The 16,893-nt window shown below is 47.5% G+C and overlaps 1 protein-coding gene across 1 annotated transcript in view; it reads left to right on the top strand.

Moving 5' to 3' along the window:
- Nucleotides 1–16,893, top strand: part of PLCB1 (phospholipase C beta 1) — a 375,074-nt gene that overhangs the window by 273,418 nt on the left and 84,763 nt on the right. The window contains exons 12-13 of the mRNA XM_015406942.1: nucleotides 1,112–1,196; nucleotides 4,288–4,465. Of these exons, the coding sequence (XP_015262428.1) occupies nucleotides 1,112–1,196; nucleotides 4,288–4,465 (263 nt within the window). The remainder of the gene's footprint in view (nucleotides 1–1,111; nucleotides 1,197–4,287; nucleotides 4,466–16,893) is intronic.

Here is a 16,893-nt window from a genome sequence, read left to right as displayed (position 1 = left end):
GGGGGGGGGGGGGGGAGTTTGCCATAAAACCTATTTGTGAAAATAAATTCAGCGGGAAAGAGGCACACTCAGCAGTCCGTTCAGTTACCTTCAGCCCTGCTGCAAACCTGTGTCGAAGAGGGCAGGAGAGAAGAGGCCAACCCAAATGCGGCAAAGTTGACACTTTGCCCGGTTAAACTAACGATCCCGCACCCTGTCGAATGGAACTTTTTGATTTACACCCTCAAGTCAGGAACCGTCACTGAGGCTGCTTCCTCCAGGAGCTTTTCTCATGGCACCGATGTTCACGGGCTTATTTGATCGGCAACAAACAAACAAAGCAATATAATTCCCTGTCAGCCAAAGATTACATTTCATGTGACAGCCCTCCTCCACCTACAATATCGCTCTGCGAGGATGTGACATTAAAAATGCATACACATTTTAAATTATATTTTCGATCTGTGCAGTGCTCTGCCGAAACAAGCAGGGCTGAGTTTTCATTCCTCTCTCTTGCAGTCTCTCTGCTCTTCTCGAACCCCTTGCCCGGATGGACCAGGCGAGCTCAGTCTCACCAGATCTCAGGAGCTGAGCCTGGCCGACCAGGGTTGGTCCTCGGATGGGAGGCCAGAGAGAGGGAAAGGCCAGGGGTCAGTCACCCCACCCCTCTTGACCAGGGTGGCGAGAAATGACAGAGAGCCGTGGAAGCCAAAACGGGGATGCCAAGCCTTCCGTGTGCACGAGGGAGACGGGAGTGGGACACGGGTGGCGGTCTCTCTCTCTTTTTTAATCCGCCTGCAGCTGGTGCCGCTCATTCCCCCTCCTCTGCTTAGCGTGGGCAGCAGCTTCTCTGTGTTTGAGGCAGGCTTGCTTTTTTTGTTCTGTTTGCCGTCGCAAATGACCAAGGTCCCTTTATTGTGCTATTTAATGTAAAAATCTGTGTGATGAGAGCTGTCACAGAATTCGGAATAATGGCATAATGACTCTAGATCATGGGGAACAATTTGCGGTGATAGGATCGGAAAATTATACCTCTTCATCGAGTTAAAAAGGCTATTAGATTTCCCATTATTGGCACTTTGAGTACTATGAATAAGCCTCACATAATTCTGTGCTTTCTCCCCCTTACCAGTCCTAAACAGCAGGCCAAAATGGCAGAATATTGCAGATTAATATTTGGCGATACTTTGCTGATTGAGCCACTGGAAAAATACCCAGTAAGTTTGTTTTCTTCGTCTCATGTAATTAAAAATTAAAAAGTGTATCAAAATGCAACTTTGACTTTTCCACTGCTTTTCATATGCTGTCTCCTACGTGTTATTTATTTTTTTTAATTTGTAATGGTCTTTGAGGGTGTTTCTAATTGCCATATAAAATAAGAAGAAACTGCGTTTTCATACCAAGACTAGCTTTCATGACCCCTGCTTTGGTTTTGCTACTTGTTGTTTACTTTTACAGAAAACATACGCAATCTCACGTGGGGCAGGAACAGAGATGTAAAATTCCTGGAGATTTTGAGGCCACGGAATAAAGCAGCAGTAGCGTGGGCAGCAGCTTCTCTGTGTTTGAGGCAGGCTTGCTTTTTTTGTTCTGTTTGCCGTCGCAAATGACCAAGGTCCCTTTATTGTGCTATTTAATGTAAAAATCTGTGTGATGAGAGCTGTCACAGAATTCGGAATAATGGCATAATGACTCTAGATCATGGGGAACAATTTGCGGTGATAGGATCGGAAAATTATACCTCTTCATCGAGTTAAAAAGGCTATTAGATTTCCCATTATTGGCACTTTGAGTACTATGAATAAGCCTCACATAATTCTGTGCTTTCTCCCCCTTACCAGTCCTAAACAGCAGGCCAAAATGGCAGAATATTGCAGATTAATATTTGGCGATACTTTGCTGATTGAGCCACTGGAAAAATACCCAGTAAGTTTGTTTTCTTCGTCTCATGTAATTAAAAATTAAAAAGTGTATCAAAATGCAACTTTGACTTTTCCACTGCTTTTCATATGCTGTCTCCTACGTGTTATTTATTTTTTTTAATTTGTAATGGTCTTTGAGGGTGTTTCTAATTGCCATATAAAATAAGAAGAAACTGCGTTTTCATACCAAGACTAGCTTTCATGACCCCTGCTTTGGTTTTGCTACTTGTTGTTTACTTTTACAGAAAACACATGCAATCTCACGTGGGGCAGGAACAGAGATGTAAAATTCCTGGAGATTTTGAGGCCACGGAATGAAACGGCAGTTCTGGGAAAAGTTAAAATATATGCAGGTCCTATCAAACCTAAACTAGTCATGCTGCCTTAACAACATAAAATGCATTATTTATAACCTAATTAACATATAATATTGCCATATTTGATATATTTATGGCATTTAAAAGGTATACATACCTTAGTTTTCTACAAGCAAAATTGCTAATATACCCAGTTCTTGGGGGAACACGGCAAGCTGACGGCCCCTGTGCTGTGGTAGTTGCGCACGTATCTTAATTTGTGCTATTGACAAAAAAAAAGGAGTTAAACAGAAGACACAAGCTGTGTGGCAAACTGTTCTTTAGTTTGAAAAAGGTTCACGCAAAGGGCCAGTCATACTCATGTGCACAGCTAGGGTGTCATTCCAGGCCGATGCTGCCTTCTTTCTTCCCCGGCTTCTGTGGATGCCGGTTAGGGAGATCTCTGTTCTCCCCAGTGAGGTTCCTGGAGTTTTCCTCTGTGGCTTTGACGCTCCTGGTCTTTTCTCCGTACCCCTCGCAAAGTGGGGCTGGGAGCTCCCTGTTGTCACCCGGTCTGTAGGGATACGTGTCCGTGTGGGTGGAGGGAGAGGAGAGAAGGCCAGCCGCAAGAGAAGAGTCGGGCTGGAAGGGCGGCCGCAGGCACCCAGCCGCTGAGAGGCAAGGAAGGCCCTGCATGTCGTCCCCCCCCCCCCCCCCCCCCCCCCCCCTTTGAAGATCAGGGATCCTTCTAGGTGCAGAAGCGCATTCTGTATTGAAGAGCCGCAGGCTCACCCCATCTTTTAAAGTGCTTCATTCTAAAAGAGGGAACCCTTTATAAATAAATACAGCACTTTGTTATCATGTTGATTTTAACACTGTATTTATATTGATTGTGTTTTATGTATCATTGGAATTGTAGTATTGGAAATAACTGTGTTTTGTGTATCATTAGAATTTTTATTCTGTTCTGTAAGCCGCCCTAGGCCAGGAGGGTGGGAGAACAAATCAAATCAATCAAATCAAATCAAACATTTCATATGAGGGTCCTTCCCCCCCCCCCAGTACTCCCTCAAACGTCCATTTTTTCTGTTGGGAACACTGGAAAAAGGGCTGGGGGGGGGGATAGGGAAAATACATGTTTGGGGGGGTTAATTCCACTTTAATAAGAAAAAGTCTCACAAGTCTGCAGATGGGAGCGGGAAGAGGCAGCCCCGCGCCACCTGATGAGTTGAAGGGCTAGCGAGGAATGCAGTGCCCACCATAGGACAGTCTAAGGTGAAGACACACCCTCTGGAGTGGACTCTTGAAGACTCCTTTCCCCCCTCCACCCCACGGCTGCACGGCTTTGAGTGGGAAATTGACCCATAGAAGCTGGGCAAAGGGAGGCGCGACCGCGGTGCAGCCCTTGTGTGAGATCAGTCTATGTGTTTTCCCACAGTCCTCTTTGTCTCTGCGAACTGCTCTGGCCCCTGGAAGGTGGGCTAGAGTGAGGAGGGATGAGGGGGAGCTGTTCTTACAGGAAAGGACGCCAGAGTCTCTCCGCCCCCCCCCCTTTGTCCCTCCCCACCAGCCCCTCCAACTCGTGGGGGGGGCCATGCCCGGGTCCTGCAGTGCTGGGAAGGATCTCTCTAGAGGTCAGAAAGGGTGCACAAAGAGAAGAATACAGGCCGGGGGGGGGGGCCTCCATGTTCTGGGTGCAGATGTTTGGGTGCAGGTTCCCCCAAGATGGCCCAGAGGACTTCCTGAACTCAAGAAACAGAGAGGGTGAGTGCCACCAGCTTTAGGCAAAATCACAGGGATAAATCAACTGGTAGTGCGCCTCGGCCAGTGGGGCGGGCTGGGGAAGGGAGCAGTGCCACACGGATTCCTGCCTTAAGGGCCCCAAGAGAGGAACACGGGTAGACCCAGGGTGACTCTAGGAAGGGCTACGTCATGTCTCTTGGCCATATCCAGAGGTACCATCGCTACATAGGCGTGCGTGTCGTTAGACAAATTGCGCTATTAGCACGAAAGGTGCCAATATAGGGGGGAACGAAAGCAAATATTGTTTACTGTGCTATCTTTACTCCCGATGTCCTGTATTTTATCAGCTTGAACGTGGCCTTCCCCTGCCAAGTCCAGCAGACCTGATGTACAAGATCCTGGTGAAGAATAAGAAAAAGTCCCACAAGTCTGCAGATGGGAGCGGGAAGAAGAAGCTGGCGGAACAGGCCTCCAACGCGTGCAGCGACGCCTCGAGTGGGTTTGAGCCGTCGTCTCCCGGAGCAGGTAAAAGTCTGCATCGCAAACGACAGGCGGACGCAAGCAGGAGACCCTCAAGGGCTTGCAGGGGGCATCTCATCCCCCCCTCCCTCATTATATCCCCTACAGCCTCCCCCCCTTTTCCCGCTCCCTCCTGACCTTCCCGCCCGCCCGCCAGCCAGACTACCTTTGTCTGCTTCAGACCAAGGTAGCAACCCACCTGAGCCACCACCCCCTATAGAGGAAAGCCTGAACACCAGGTCGTGACGTCATCAAAGGTAGTCATAACAGTCCCTGAACTCTGCAGTTTTCAGCTACTTTCACAAGTGTTTTAACTTGCAGTGTCTCGTGTACCCGACAATGATATCCTCTTGAACCTTTCACGGCAGTATTTCAGAGTCTTCACACTAGCTTACAGTGTTTCCCTTGCATATCTGAGTGTATGTTTCGTGTAATTTACAAGCATATAATAGGGGAAAGTGGTGGATGTCTGTTGTATGATGGTATTGTCAAATAATGCTAAGAGTTTAATGACTTTTGATTTTCAGTATTACTTTTTATCTACCATTGACACAGCATGAGATATTAATATGTACAAACTCATACTTAGGTAAGACGTTTTCACATACAGTAAACTTCAATTATAATCTCCAGTTACCAAGAAAGCAGCATTCTCTCTCAGGTTAACCTACAGGGTTATTGTGAGGATAAAATGCAGGAGGGAGAATGATGCACCCTCTTTTAAATACCTTGGATGAAGGCTGGGATTATATGTGTGTGTGTGTGTGTGTGTGATATACAGTATCTATAAATTACTTACAAAATGTACAGCATGCATACACATGTTGTAAATAAATGTACAAAACAGAAAACTGCTTCCCTCCCCCCAGCCTCCACCTCCACATTCACAAACGTTCAAATGAACCAACAAATGTAATAGTTCCTATGGAACTTCTTTTGAGTAAATTAGAGGAAATTAGAGGAAAATATAGATTCCTTCTCATCCCCATTTCAGCAGCAACTGCTCCCCCCCCCCCAGCCTCCACCCTTAGAATCCTGGTCAGATTCACTTTCTCGAGCCTCCCCCTCCCTCCAATCTCCCGGTATTCCCTTCCAAAACGAGGGTTCGTACAGTGGCCCCCAATTTTTTTTGGGGGGGGGAGAAACCCTGATGTTTGCAAGCGTCTCTCTTTTGCAAAGATCGGGGGAGGGGGGAAGGGAGGGCAAAGGGAAGCTTCAGGGAATCGACCCACCTCTTCCTTCCGTGAAAATAAAGACGGCCACTGTTTAAAAAAAAAACAAAAAAAACCCCAACAACCTCAAACCAACTCCAGAAAGCCCTCGGTCACTCAGGAAGCAGGGGAAACGCTCCCACTTGCTCGGCTCCGTGGGTTGCAGATCCCTTTTCTGGAAAGCGCAGCGGCCAGAGAGAGACGAACAACAACATCTTTCTATATAAATCTTTTTTAAAAAAATGAAAAATAAATCACAGATCCCTTTTCAATGCGCCGCCTTGCATTTATTTCAGAAACGGGGAAAGCCTCCCTCATTTTTGCAAAGAGAAAACCAGCCCGGGTGAAAGAGACCAACAAGGGTACTAGAACTTCTCTCGTCGCCATTGCGGTGACGTCAGGACCTGGTGTTCAGGCTTTCCTCTATAGGGGGTGGTGCCTGAGCCCGTGAATTAATGACCTCCCACACTTCCTGTCGTTAACAGCCTTGCTCAGGGCTTGCAAACTGAGGGTGATCAGTCCATACGTCTCACATTCCGTGTCCCTATTGCATACGTCGAACTATTTTGGACTTCCCTTTTGCATCCACTCACGTATAAAATCCGAGAGAGAGATTTCATAGAATATTTGTGGGTTGGACCCACCCTACTTCTTGGCTCCATCTTGGCTCATTCCTCTCCACCTCTCAGCCCCGTGTTGCCTTTTGTCCACGTTGCCCCAGCTTGGCACTTTTAGTGGTTGGAGGGGACCTCTTCCGTCTCCCCTTTTCACCATTGGAAAAACTGGATGGATCCAACCATCAGTGGCTCTTAGCCACAAGGGGATAGATAGGAAACAGTTTATTTTGCTTTGACAATTACTAAGGTTGGATAGACATTTAGATTAAATTTAAACATGCATAGACAGACAGATAAAAAGATACGTTACCTGAAAGAATTATGTTGTTAAAGAATTGGAAAAAGAGAAAAAATTCAAGAATGTAATAGAGGTTCGAGCACTGTGGGAAGTCAGAAGGGGGGGAGATATTTGGATAAAAGGATATGAAAAGTTTGTTATATGATGTAAAATTTTACTTCTTATTATATCCTAATTTAAATTTTTTTAAAAACAAAAACAAAAAACCTAGGGGATAGATAGGAACTCTTTGTCTGGGGCAAGGGATGCTCTGTATTCTTTGTGCTTGGGGGGGGACAGTGGGAGGGCTTCTAGTGTCCTGGCCCCACTGCTGGATCTCCTGATGGCACCTGGTATTTTTGGCCACTGTGTGACACAGAGTGCTGGACTGGATGGGCCATTGGCCTGATCCAGCGTTGGCTTCTCTCATGTTCTCTTATGTTCTGTGTTAACCCTTGAAACCTCTCCTTCGATTTGACTTTCGGGCAGAACTCGGGACAGGCTTTTGACTGTAGCTTGATTTAAAATTCAGCAGGGTTTGGCGCCCCGGCTGCCGGTTGCCTCCCCTGGTGCAGAAACCATCTCTTGAGCAAATCCTCTCGTCGTTTTCCATCCAGTATTGCTCAGCCCCTGGCTGGACCTCAGCCTCTTGCGAGAGAGCGAGGCTACTCACCCCCCCCCCCACAATGATCCCTGTCGGCTTAATGCTAACGTGCGCGCGTGGCTCCCTGCAGTCTGTTTCCATGACAGCAGCATCCTTCTTATTATGGCATACGTGCCAATATTTTTTTCTCAGTTTCTCACTTGTTAGCTTCCATTCAGAAGCCTGCCAAGGAACACTGTCTTAGGACATCAACGCCAGGAGTGCGGAGAAGCCCCCCTCGCCCTGCCAGATCAATGCCGGTCGGAATATTTGAAGTCCTCCCCCAGTACAATCTCTTTCTTCTCCCTCACCCCCCCCCACTCCAAAAATCTGTCCTTTTGGGGGAGTCGTGTTATTTCAGGGCATGAGAGACTAGGAAGAGGGTTGCTTCTCTGCTCCTTGATCAAATACTTCCTGTGAAGTATTCCTTGGGCCTGTAATGTTGTTTTAGTTCCATCCCGCTGCACTTCCCTTCAGATGGAGGAGGAGGAGGAGGAGGAGGAGAAGCGTGCTCTTCTGGATTTCAGCTAGAGAAATGGATCCAAATGGCTGCTAGGGATAACGACTAAAGGGAAACTCCACCTCTAGGGGCAGTAAGTCTCCCAGGAGCCAGCTTGGAAACAACATCAGTGTCAGACCTTCTTTCCTATGCACCAGTCAGCCCTCCAGAGCCACTGTGTGAAGCAGGGCGCTGGGTCACTAGAGGGACAGCAAGCTGAGTTAGTGTGAGCTAGCTCACAGTTTTTTAGCCTCCAGCTCACACATTTTTTGTCTTGGCTCAGGGAGGAGGGCTCCAGAGCAAACTGATTTATGCAGTCGCCAAATCGCTTGCTCACAACTTTAATGCCAGCCGCTCACAAAGTAGAATTTTTGCTCACAAGGCGACACAGCTTAGAGGGAGCATTGGAGGGACCATGGGTCTGATCCAGCAGAGCACCTCTTTTGTTCCTCAGAAACACAATATGGCCAATCCTTTCCTTTTGTTTGAGTAAGCAAGGGGGTATCTCAGGGTGGTCACCCACTTAAGAATCTTCCATTTTTACACCACGCATTAGGAGCCATTTAACATCTGTTATCAGTTTGTTTTGGTACAGCTCACAGGGAGTGTGAATGGTTACGCTCGGCAAGAACTAAGCTCCTCTTCATTGGCCTGAGCCGGTTTTCTCCTGGTCTCTTCAGCATTAGCCTTGAGGGTAGAATGCATTGGGCTGTGCTTGCAAAGTCCCAGGGCAATTCCATCACTCCCATTTTTTTAAAAAAAGGATTTCTGGGAACCATCTCTGCTTTGAGAAGGTGCGTTTATTATTTATTTATTAATTATTTATTTTCAATTTGTATCCTGCCTTGCCAGCGAACTGGCTCAAGGTGACGGTTCAGTCGTAGTCCACAGTCCTATAAGGTTGTGGCATGCATTTTTTCTTTCTTTCAATGGCCTCCTGTTGCCTGAAGTTGTCATGACTCTTCTGGAGTCTGGAAGGCAGGAGGGAGTAAGATTAAAACGAGCGACCGAGAAGCCTCTCGCCACTGATGGCTGATGCTCCTTCAGTCACTCAGCTGCAGGCGGTTAATAAATTCAGCTTCGCAGGCGTCCTCCGGGGCTTCTTCTTCTTCAGTCACGCCTTGCTTCATCATGTCTTCTGAGGGAGGCTTCTTACCAAGTAAAAGCTTAAGGCACCGGCCACGAGGACAGCAGGCTTCTGCCCGATGATCCTTGTGATCCCGTTCTGACAGCCACCCAGGATTGCCCCACTGAGGATAAAGGGAGCCTGCTTGAAGCGTGCCAGAGAGGCTGGTGGTCGTGACACTTGTGGTTTTGCTTGAATGCTGTCTTAAGAAGATTGCCTCAAAGCCATATTTAGGCAATCATCAGTCTTCCTTGTTCGTAGAAGGCTGTGTAAGTCATACAGAGTTTCCTGAGCTTTTTAAAACATGAAAAAGGCGTACTTAACTCTAATGTATTTCATATTAAGGAGTCCAGAGAAGTAGCCAAATTGGTCTGTTGCAGCGAAATTACACAGGAGTAGGGATGGGCACGAACTGGGAAGAGTGTGGTTTGTGTCAGTTCGTGGTTCGTGCCTGAACCTCAGTCTGGGAGGTTTGTTTGTGAACTGAGCCAGTTCATGGTCCGTGGCCCCTGCAGACCTTTCAGTGGGGTTTGCGGAGAGCCAAAGACGACAACAATGGCTGAGCGGCTCAGCTGTTTTTCAGGCTTTCTTGTGCAGGCCCTTTAAACTGGGGATTGCACGAGAAAGCCTGAAAAAGCTGAGTGTCGGTGAGCAGGCTGCTCCCCACAACTCAGCTGTTTTTGCGGCTTTAGCGGGGAACAGAAGGCAGAGGTTTAAAGGGACTCAGAGTCCCTCTGCTGCCCCCAGCCAGCGTTAATGTACCTTTAAGAGTAGTTGCACCCTGGGAATTGGAGTCCACGGTTAGGGGTCCCAGAAGCTTCCCTCTGACTGGCTCATTAAGAGTAATTTCCTGAGCTCAGAGGCGCAAAGATAGGAGTTTTATTTTTCTTTTCCATTTCTTTGTCCATCAACCCTTACTGCAAGGAGAGGGGAAGCCCATCTCTTTTCTCACCACCCCTATAGAACTGACCTAGATCTCAAGACGTAACTTTCCACCCAGCTATCAGCTTGATTGTGAGTAAATGATCTTCTGAATGCGTGTGAAGTTAAATAAAGATGATTTAAGCTCCCCTCAGTGGCCGTGGGTTGACTCACACCTAGAGAGCGCTGGCTTAGCACAGCTCACACTGGACAGGAATAGGCCCTTTAAACCCCTGGTTTCTGCTCTGTCCACAAACTGCTTTAAACATTCAGGTAAGTTTGTGATGGTAGACCCACCACAAACTTTGGTTCGTGAACCACAAACGGGGCAAAATTTACGATGAATTTTGCTTCATGGAACAGTTCGTGCTCATCCCTGCCCAGGAGCCTTAAAAACGAACAAAATTTATTCCAGCCTGAGCTTTTGTGAGTCCGAGAGCCCACTTCCTCGCGCCCTCACGCCAAGATTCAGGCAAGTTAGTTTTTGTTAGTTGGTCAGGCTGTACCAGACTCCTGTTTGATTTGAAGGAACTCATATTCCTCCCCCCCGTTTTCCCCTGTTCTCTGCTTTTGGCTATTTTATCCTTCTGCTGCTGTCTGAATGTTACCTCCTGTAAATGGAGGCAACTTGAGAGAAAATGGGAAATCTACATTCAGGGAAAGTAGCTGATGCTTAGCCTCTGAACAGTAATTAATATATGTCAGGCATAATATCTAATAATAGTCTGGCATGAAAACGAAGAGTTCAACGGTGCCAGGCATTCTGAGCCATTCCTATTCAAGCAGCTGTCGTTAGGATAACCTTGTATCAGTTTTGAAGCCAGGGATGCACAAACCCCACGCCTTTATTTCCCAGGATTTTTCTCCTCATTGTGACGTTGGGTAGCGCAGGAACTCTATAACCTGTGCTTGTTTTATAAGCATTGCAAACACAAATCAGATGTATGGTGAAATAAATTCCCCAGTGTGAATATGCTGTCTGTTGATATGAGATGTGACCCCCCCCCCCAAGCTTAAGCGCCTGGCTAGCTTCTTAAATAAATTCACACATCCAATGACTGAGGATTTTATATTTCTAGCATCGGACACATGGGCTCCGGTCATTACCCACACCTGCAGAATAATCATGTCAAAACCGGAGCCTGCAGAATTCTTCCTGTATCTGTTCCTGATGCCACAAAGGCCTAAAAACAAAATGGATAAAGACACGTTTGAGATTCCCCCCCCCAAAAAAATTAACTCAGTTGCCCCCACCAGGGGGGAGGGGGACCTGTCTCCAAACAGCCTAAACCCTTCCTTGATGCACGGATTAAAAATTAGCTTTCCTGGAGCATCATGTCCTGCCTGCAGGATGCACACCCTGGCACCATCTCTAAGGGTCTCGAGGAGGAGATGCAAAGACATTCTGTTTCAGAGACCATCTGAGGCATTGAGAGGGAAGAGCTGTCAATACGGAGGCGGCCGTCACTTGGCTTGCCTGTTCAGGCCGCTGGTTTGGATTTTTATTGACTCTTGTTCACTGCTGATTAGGAGGTATTGGTTGTTTCGATGGCCAACATGGACGCCTGGTGACAGACCTTTTGTCGTGGGTGAGAGGCCACTTGTCAATAAGTCACGTGGGCAGATCTTTGTGCTGTTGACCAGCCAGTACAGAGACTCTGTTGAACAGGGAGGTGGAGTAGGAGTGAGTGAGCCTGCAAAGCAACCCTTGTGTCTCCTGCCCTCTGGGGGGATGGTGCTGCATTTATTTGTTTACTTCATTTCTAGACTCAAGGGGGGATACAGAGTAAAAGCAAAGTACTCATCCAATGAACAGGGCTGCAGTACAGAATTAATGGACAGTGTGAATAACTAACCACTGAAGACTATGAACAGTGTAGAAAGGTAGAGGACAGTGCAGTAAAAGCAGGATGATACCTGGAGTAATTACTGCAATAGTCTACAGTCCTGTTCTGTTATAAAGTTCCTCAACAAAGGCTCCTAAGTAAGCTCAAAAATCATGCTGGGGATTATTAGGAAGGGTATTGAAAACAGATCAGCCAATATCATAAGGCCCCTATATAAATCAATGGTGCGACCTCATTTGGAATACTGTGTGCATTTCTGGTCACCACACCTTAAAAAGGATATTATAGCTTTTAAAAAAGTGCAGAAAAGGGCAACTCGAATGATAAAAGCGTTGGAACACTTTCCCTATGAGGAAAGGTTAAAGTGCTTAGGGCTCTTTAGCTTGGAGAAACGACGACTGAGGGGTGACAAGATTGAGGTTTATAAGATTATGCATGGGAAAGAGCAGGTAGAGAAAGAGGTACTTTTCTCCCTTTCTCACAATACAAGAACTTGTGGGCACTCCATGAAATTGCTGAGCGGTTGGGTTAGAACGGATAAAAGGAAGTACTTCTTCACACAAAGAGTGATTAACACTTGGAATTCACTGCGTGGCGGCTACAAGCATGGACGGCTTCAAAAGGGAATTAGATAAGCATATGGAGCAGAGGTCCATCAGTGGCTATTAGCCACAAGGTATAGATAGGGACTCCGGGGCAAGGGATGCTCTGTCTTCTTGGTGCTTGGGGGGGGGGTCAACAGTGAGAGGGCTTCTAATGTCCTGGCCCCACTGGTGGACCTCCTGATGGCCCTTGGTATTTCTGGCCACTGTGTGACACAGAGTGTTGGACTGGATGGGCCTTTGGCCTGATCCAACATTGGCGTCTCTCTCCAACTCTCGCAGCCATACATGACTACTGGGAATACCATTGCTTTGACCATGCGGACTTTTGTTGGTAGGGTGATGTCTCTACTTTTTATCATGCTGTCTAGGTTTGCCATTGCTTTCTTCCCAAGGAGCAGGCGTCTTTTAATGTCATGGCTGCTGTCACCGTCTGCGGTGATCTTGGATCCCAGGAACGTGAACTGCTTCCATGAGTTCCCCTTCTATTTGCCAAGGAGTGATGAGGCAGGGTGTCATGATCTTAGTTTTTTTGATGTTGAGTTTCAAGCCAACTTTTGTGCTCTCCTCTTTCACCGAGAACAAGAGGCTCTTTAGGTCCTCTTTACTTTCTGCTGTTAGAATGATATAATCTGCATATCTGAGGTTGTTGATATTTTCCCCAGCAATCTTAATTCCAGTTTGTGATTCATCCAGGCTGGCATTTCGCATGATGTACTCTGCATATAAATTAAATCAGCAGGGTGTTGTACTCCTTTTCCAATGCTAAACCAATCAGTTGTTCCATATCCTGTTCTATCACTTCTTGACCCTTATACAGGTTTCTCAGGAGACGTGTGAGGTGGTCTGGTACTCCCATCTCTTTAAGGACCTGCCATAGTTTGTTGTGATCCACACAATCAAAGGCTTTAGCATAGTCAATGAAGCAGAAGTAGATGTTTTTTTCTGGTACTCTCTTGCTTTCTCCATAATCCAGCAAATGTTGGCAATTTGATCTATTACAGCATTGGGAAAGGTGCAGAAAAGAGCAATTAAAATGATTAAGGGGCTGAAACACCTTCCCCTGTGAAGAAAAGTTAAATATCCTAGAGCTTTTTAGCTTGGAGAAACGATGGCTGAGGGGTGACATGATCGAGGTTTATAAGATTATGCATGGGATAGAGCAGGTCGAGAAAGAGGTACTTGTCTCCCTTTCTCACAATACAAGAACTCCTTGTGGGCACTCCATGAAATTAGAACAGATCAAAGGAAGCCCTTCTTCACCCAAAGAGTAATGAACATGTGGAATTCACTGCCACAGGAAGTGGTGGAGGCTGCAAGCATGGACAGCTTCAAGAGGGGATTGGATAAGCATATGGAGCAGAGGTCCATGAGTGGCTCTTAGCCACAAGGGATAGAGGAAACAGTATGTTTGGGGCAGTGATGCTCCATCTTCTTGGTGCTTGGGAAGGCACAGTGGGAGGGCTTCTGGAGCTGGCCTCATCCAACATGGCTTCTCTAATGTTTTTATATCTGGGGCAGTGATGCTCTGTATTCTTGGTGCTTGGTGGTCAATAGTGGGAGGGCTTCTAAAGTTCTGGCCCCACTGGTGGACCTCCTGATGGCATCTGGGTTTTAGCCACTGTGTGACACAGAGTGTTGGACTGGATGGGCGATTGTCCTGATGCAACATGGCTTCTCTTAAGTTCATATTCTGGGGCGGTGATGCTTTGTACTCTTGGTGCTTGGGGGGTCACAGTGGGAGGGTTTCTGGAGTTCTGGCCCTGCTAGTGGACCTCCTGATGGCCACTGTGTTTTGGCCACAGAGTGACACAGAGTGTTGGACTGGATGGACCATTGGCCTGAGCCAGCATGGCTTCTTTTATATTCTTATGTCTGGCTCTGTCTTCTTGGTGGTTTGGGTGGGGAATTGTGGGAAGGTTTCTGGAGTTCTTGCCCCACTGGTGGACCTCCTGATGGCCCCTGGGTTTCGGCCACAGTGTGACACAAGAGTGTTGGATTGGATGTGCCACTAGCCTGATTGAAAATGGCTTCTCTTATGTTCTTATGTCTGGGGCAGTGATGCTCTGTATTCTTGGTGCTTGGGGGGGCCACAGTGAGAGGGCTTCTTGAGTTCTGGTCCTGCTGGTGGACCTCCTGATGGCCCCTGGATTTCAGCCACATTGTGACACAGAGTGTTGGATTGGATGTGCCACTAGCCTGATTGAAAATGGCTTCTCTTATGTTCTTATGTCTGGGGCAGTGATGCTCTGTATTCTTGGTGCTTGGGGGGGCCACAGTGAGAGGGCTTCTTGAGTTCTGGTCCTGCTGGTGGACCTCCTGATGGAGTCTGGGTTTTGGCCACTGTGTGTGACACAGAGTGTTGGACTGGATGGGCCATGGGCTTGATCCAACATGGCTTCTCTTAGGTGCCTATGTAGGTTCCAGGTCTTGGCACCACAAAGCAATCCCAGAAGTGTGGGAGCCTTCCTGGCCTCCTCACAAAGTGAGGGTGGCCACAGAGAATGTACAAGGATGGACTATTACCGTTTGCAGGGTGGCACCTTCAGACATCTTTTCTCAATTGAGCAAAGTTGTCATAGCAGAGTATGGCCGGAGGAGGCGGTCGTGCAGGTATCTGGGCCGAAGGCCATTTAAGACTTTGGGGGGAGTGATGACTCACACCTTGGATTGGGTGTGGTCAACAATTGATAGCCAATAGAGTGATTGAGTGAGGGAGTGGTCTGTTTCTGCCATTGTTGGATAAGCCACAGTTTGGATACACCCCGTGGCTATAGTTTCAAAGTGCTGGTTCTTACCTTTAAAGCCCTGAATGGCCAGGGACCGCCTACCTGAGGGACCGCCTCTCCCCATATGTTCCCCCAAGAGCGCTGTGATCGGGGAGTCTGGACCTCCTAGAGGTTCCAGGCCCCCGGGATATCAAGCTTGCCCTAACCAAGGCCAGGGCTTTTTCGGTGGCGGCTCCTACCTGGTGGAATGAGCTCCCGGTGGAGATCCGGGCCCTGCGGGACCTGGTACAGTTCCGCAGGGCCTGCAAGACGGAGCTCTTCCGCCAGGCTTTCGAGTAGGAGCCGCCGCCGCCGCCGCCACTATACCACCACCGTGGCTTGATTTACCATCTACCTGGCTTTGGATGGGGGCCGTCGTTGCCCACAAGAGGAACATTACTCTGCCGTCCCTGCTTCTTATACCATCGGCCGCCAGTGAGGGACATTGACCACCTTGAACTTTTAAAATGAATTGTAGAGCACCATTTTAGTCTGTATTTATTAAGGTTTTAATGTAATTTATGTTTTATCTCCAGCGTTGCCGCTTGTTTGCCGCCCTGGGCCGTATGGGTAGGGCGGGATATAAATCCCAAATAAATAAATAAAGAAATAAAATATTGTGGACCTTAACAATGTGTTTGACCACTTAGGTCTTTTAAGAACAGATTCGCATCGGAACAGACCTTAAGGAGCACCCAGCTCCCCCTTCCCACGAGAGGTGTCCTTAGGGAAGAACTTCTAGCTCAGTGATGGTGAACCTTTTAGAGACCGCGTGCCCAAACTGCAACCCAAAACCCACTTATTTATCGCAAAGTGCAAACACGGCAATTTAACCTGAATACTGAGGTTTTAGTTTAGAAAAAACAATTCATACATTAACATAAGATGATCCAAACAAAGTAAGGAAAGCTATCACAAATGCTTTCGTTTACTTACAATTATTTGGCAGAGAATTCCACACTTTAATGACGGTCTGGGCCTGGCTGAGGCGGTGGCACGCGTGCCCACTGAGAGAAGAAGAAGAGATTGGATCTATACCCCACCCTTCACTACCCAAAGGTGTCTCAGAGCGGCTTACAAACTCCTTTTCCTTCCCCTCCCCACAACAGACACCCTGGGAGGTGGGTGGGGCTGAGAGAGCTCTAAACAGGAACTGCTCTTTTTCAAGGACAGCTGTGCCAGAGCTTGTGACTGACCCAAGGTCCATCAGCAGGTACAAGTGGAGGAGTGGGGAATCAAATCCGGTTCTCCCAGATTAGAGTCCGCACACTTAACCACTACACCAAACTGGCTCTCTGTGTGCCTGAGTGCCGCCTCTGGCACACGTGCCATGGGTTCGCCACCACTAGCTGATATTCTTTGAAAACCTCCGGGAAAAGAAACAGCATAATTTCTTGGCACAACACATTTAACTTCCCTCATGTTGTGTTGCTTAGCAGGCCCTTGTGGTTTCAAACTCCTTTTAGTGCCCTGTTTAATTTTGGAAATAATGGGGGGGGCCGGATGCCCACTCCCATTGTTGTCCCCCTCCCGGAATGCGCAGAGCAGTGGCGCTTTGATGTTTTCCTTTTAGAACATTGTTCCCTGCACATGAGTAAGTATCCCCCACAGTCCAGCGGCTTCCCACTTAGTTCTGTTTTCTGTAAACAAAAAAGAACCTGAAGCAGAAAACAGCTGTGCAGTTTTTATTTTTCTCATGGATTTTTCACAGGGTTTAAAACACTGTTCTATATTTTTCTGTTAGTCTAAAATACCTGAAAATAGCTGTTAAGGCTTCTGCCACCACTTAAGTGTGGCACATTGTTCTTCGCAGGCCACTTGTTCTAATTCTTCATTCCACTTGCCCCAAATGGAACCCTCTTTCCTGTAAGTGGACATAGAACCATAGAATCACAGGCTGTTAGAGCTGGAAGGGGCCTTGCA

The sequence above is a fragment of the Gekko japonicus genome, unplaced genomic scaffold (assembly GCF_001447785.1).
Source record: "Gekko japonicus isolate JY-2015 unplaced genomic scaffold, Gekko_japonicus_V1.1 scaffold1408, whole genome shotgun sequence".
Taxonomy (NCBI): Eukaryota; Metazoa; Chordata; class Lepidosauria; order Squamata; family Gekkonidae; genus Gekko; species Gekko japonicus.
Note: the sequence above shows the minus strand (reverse complement) of the source record. Positions and strands in the feature narration are given on the sequence as shown.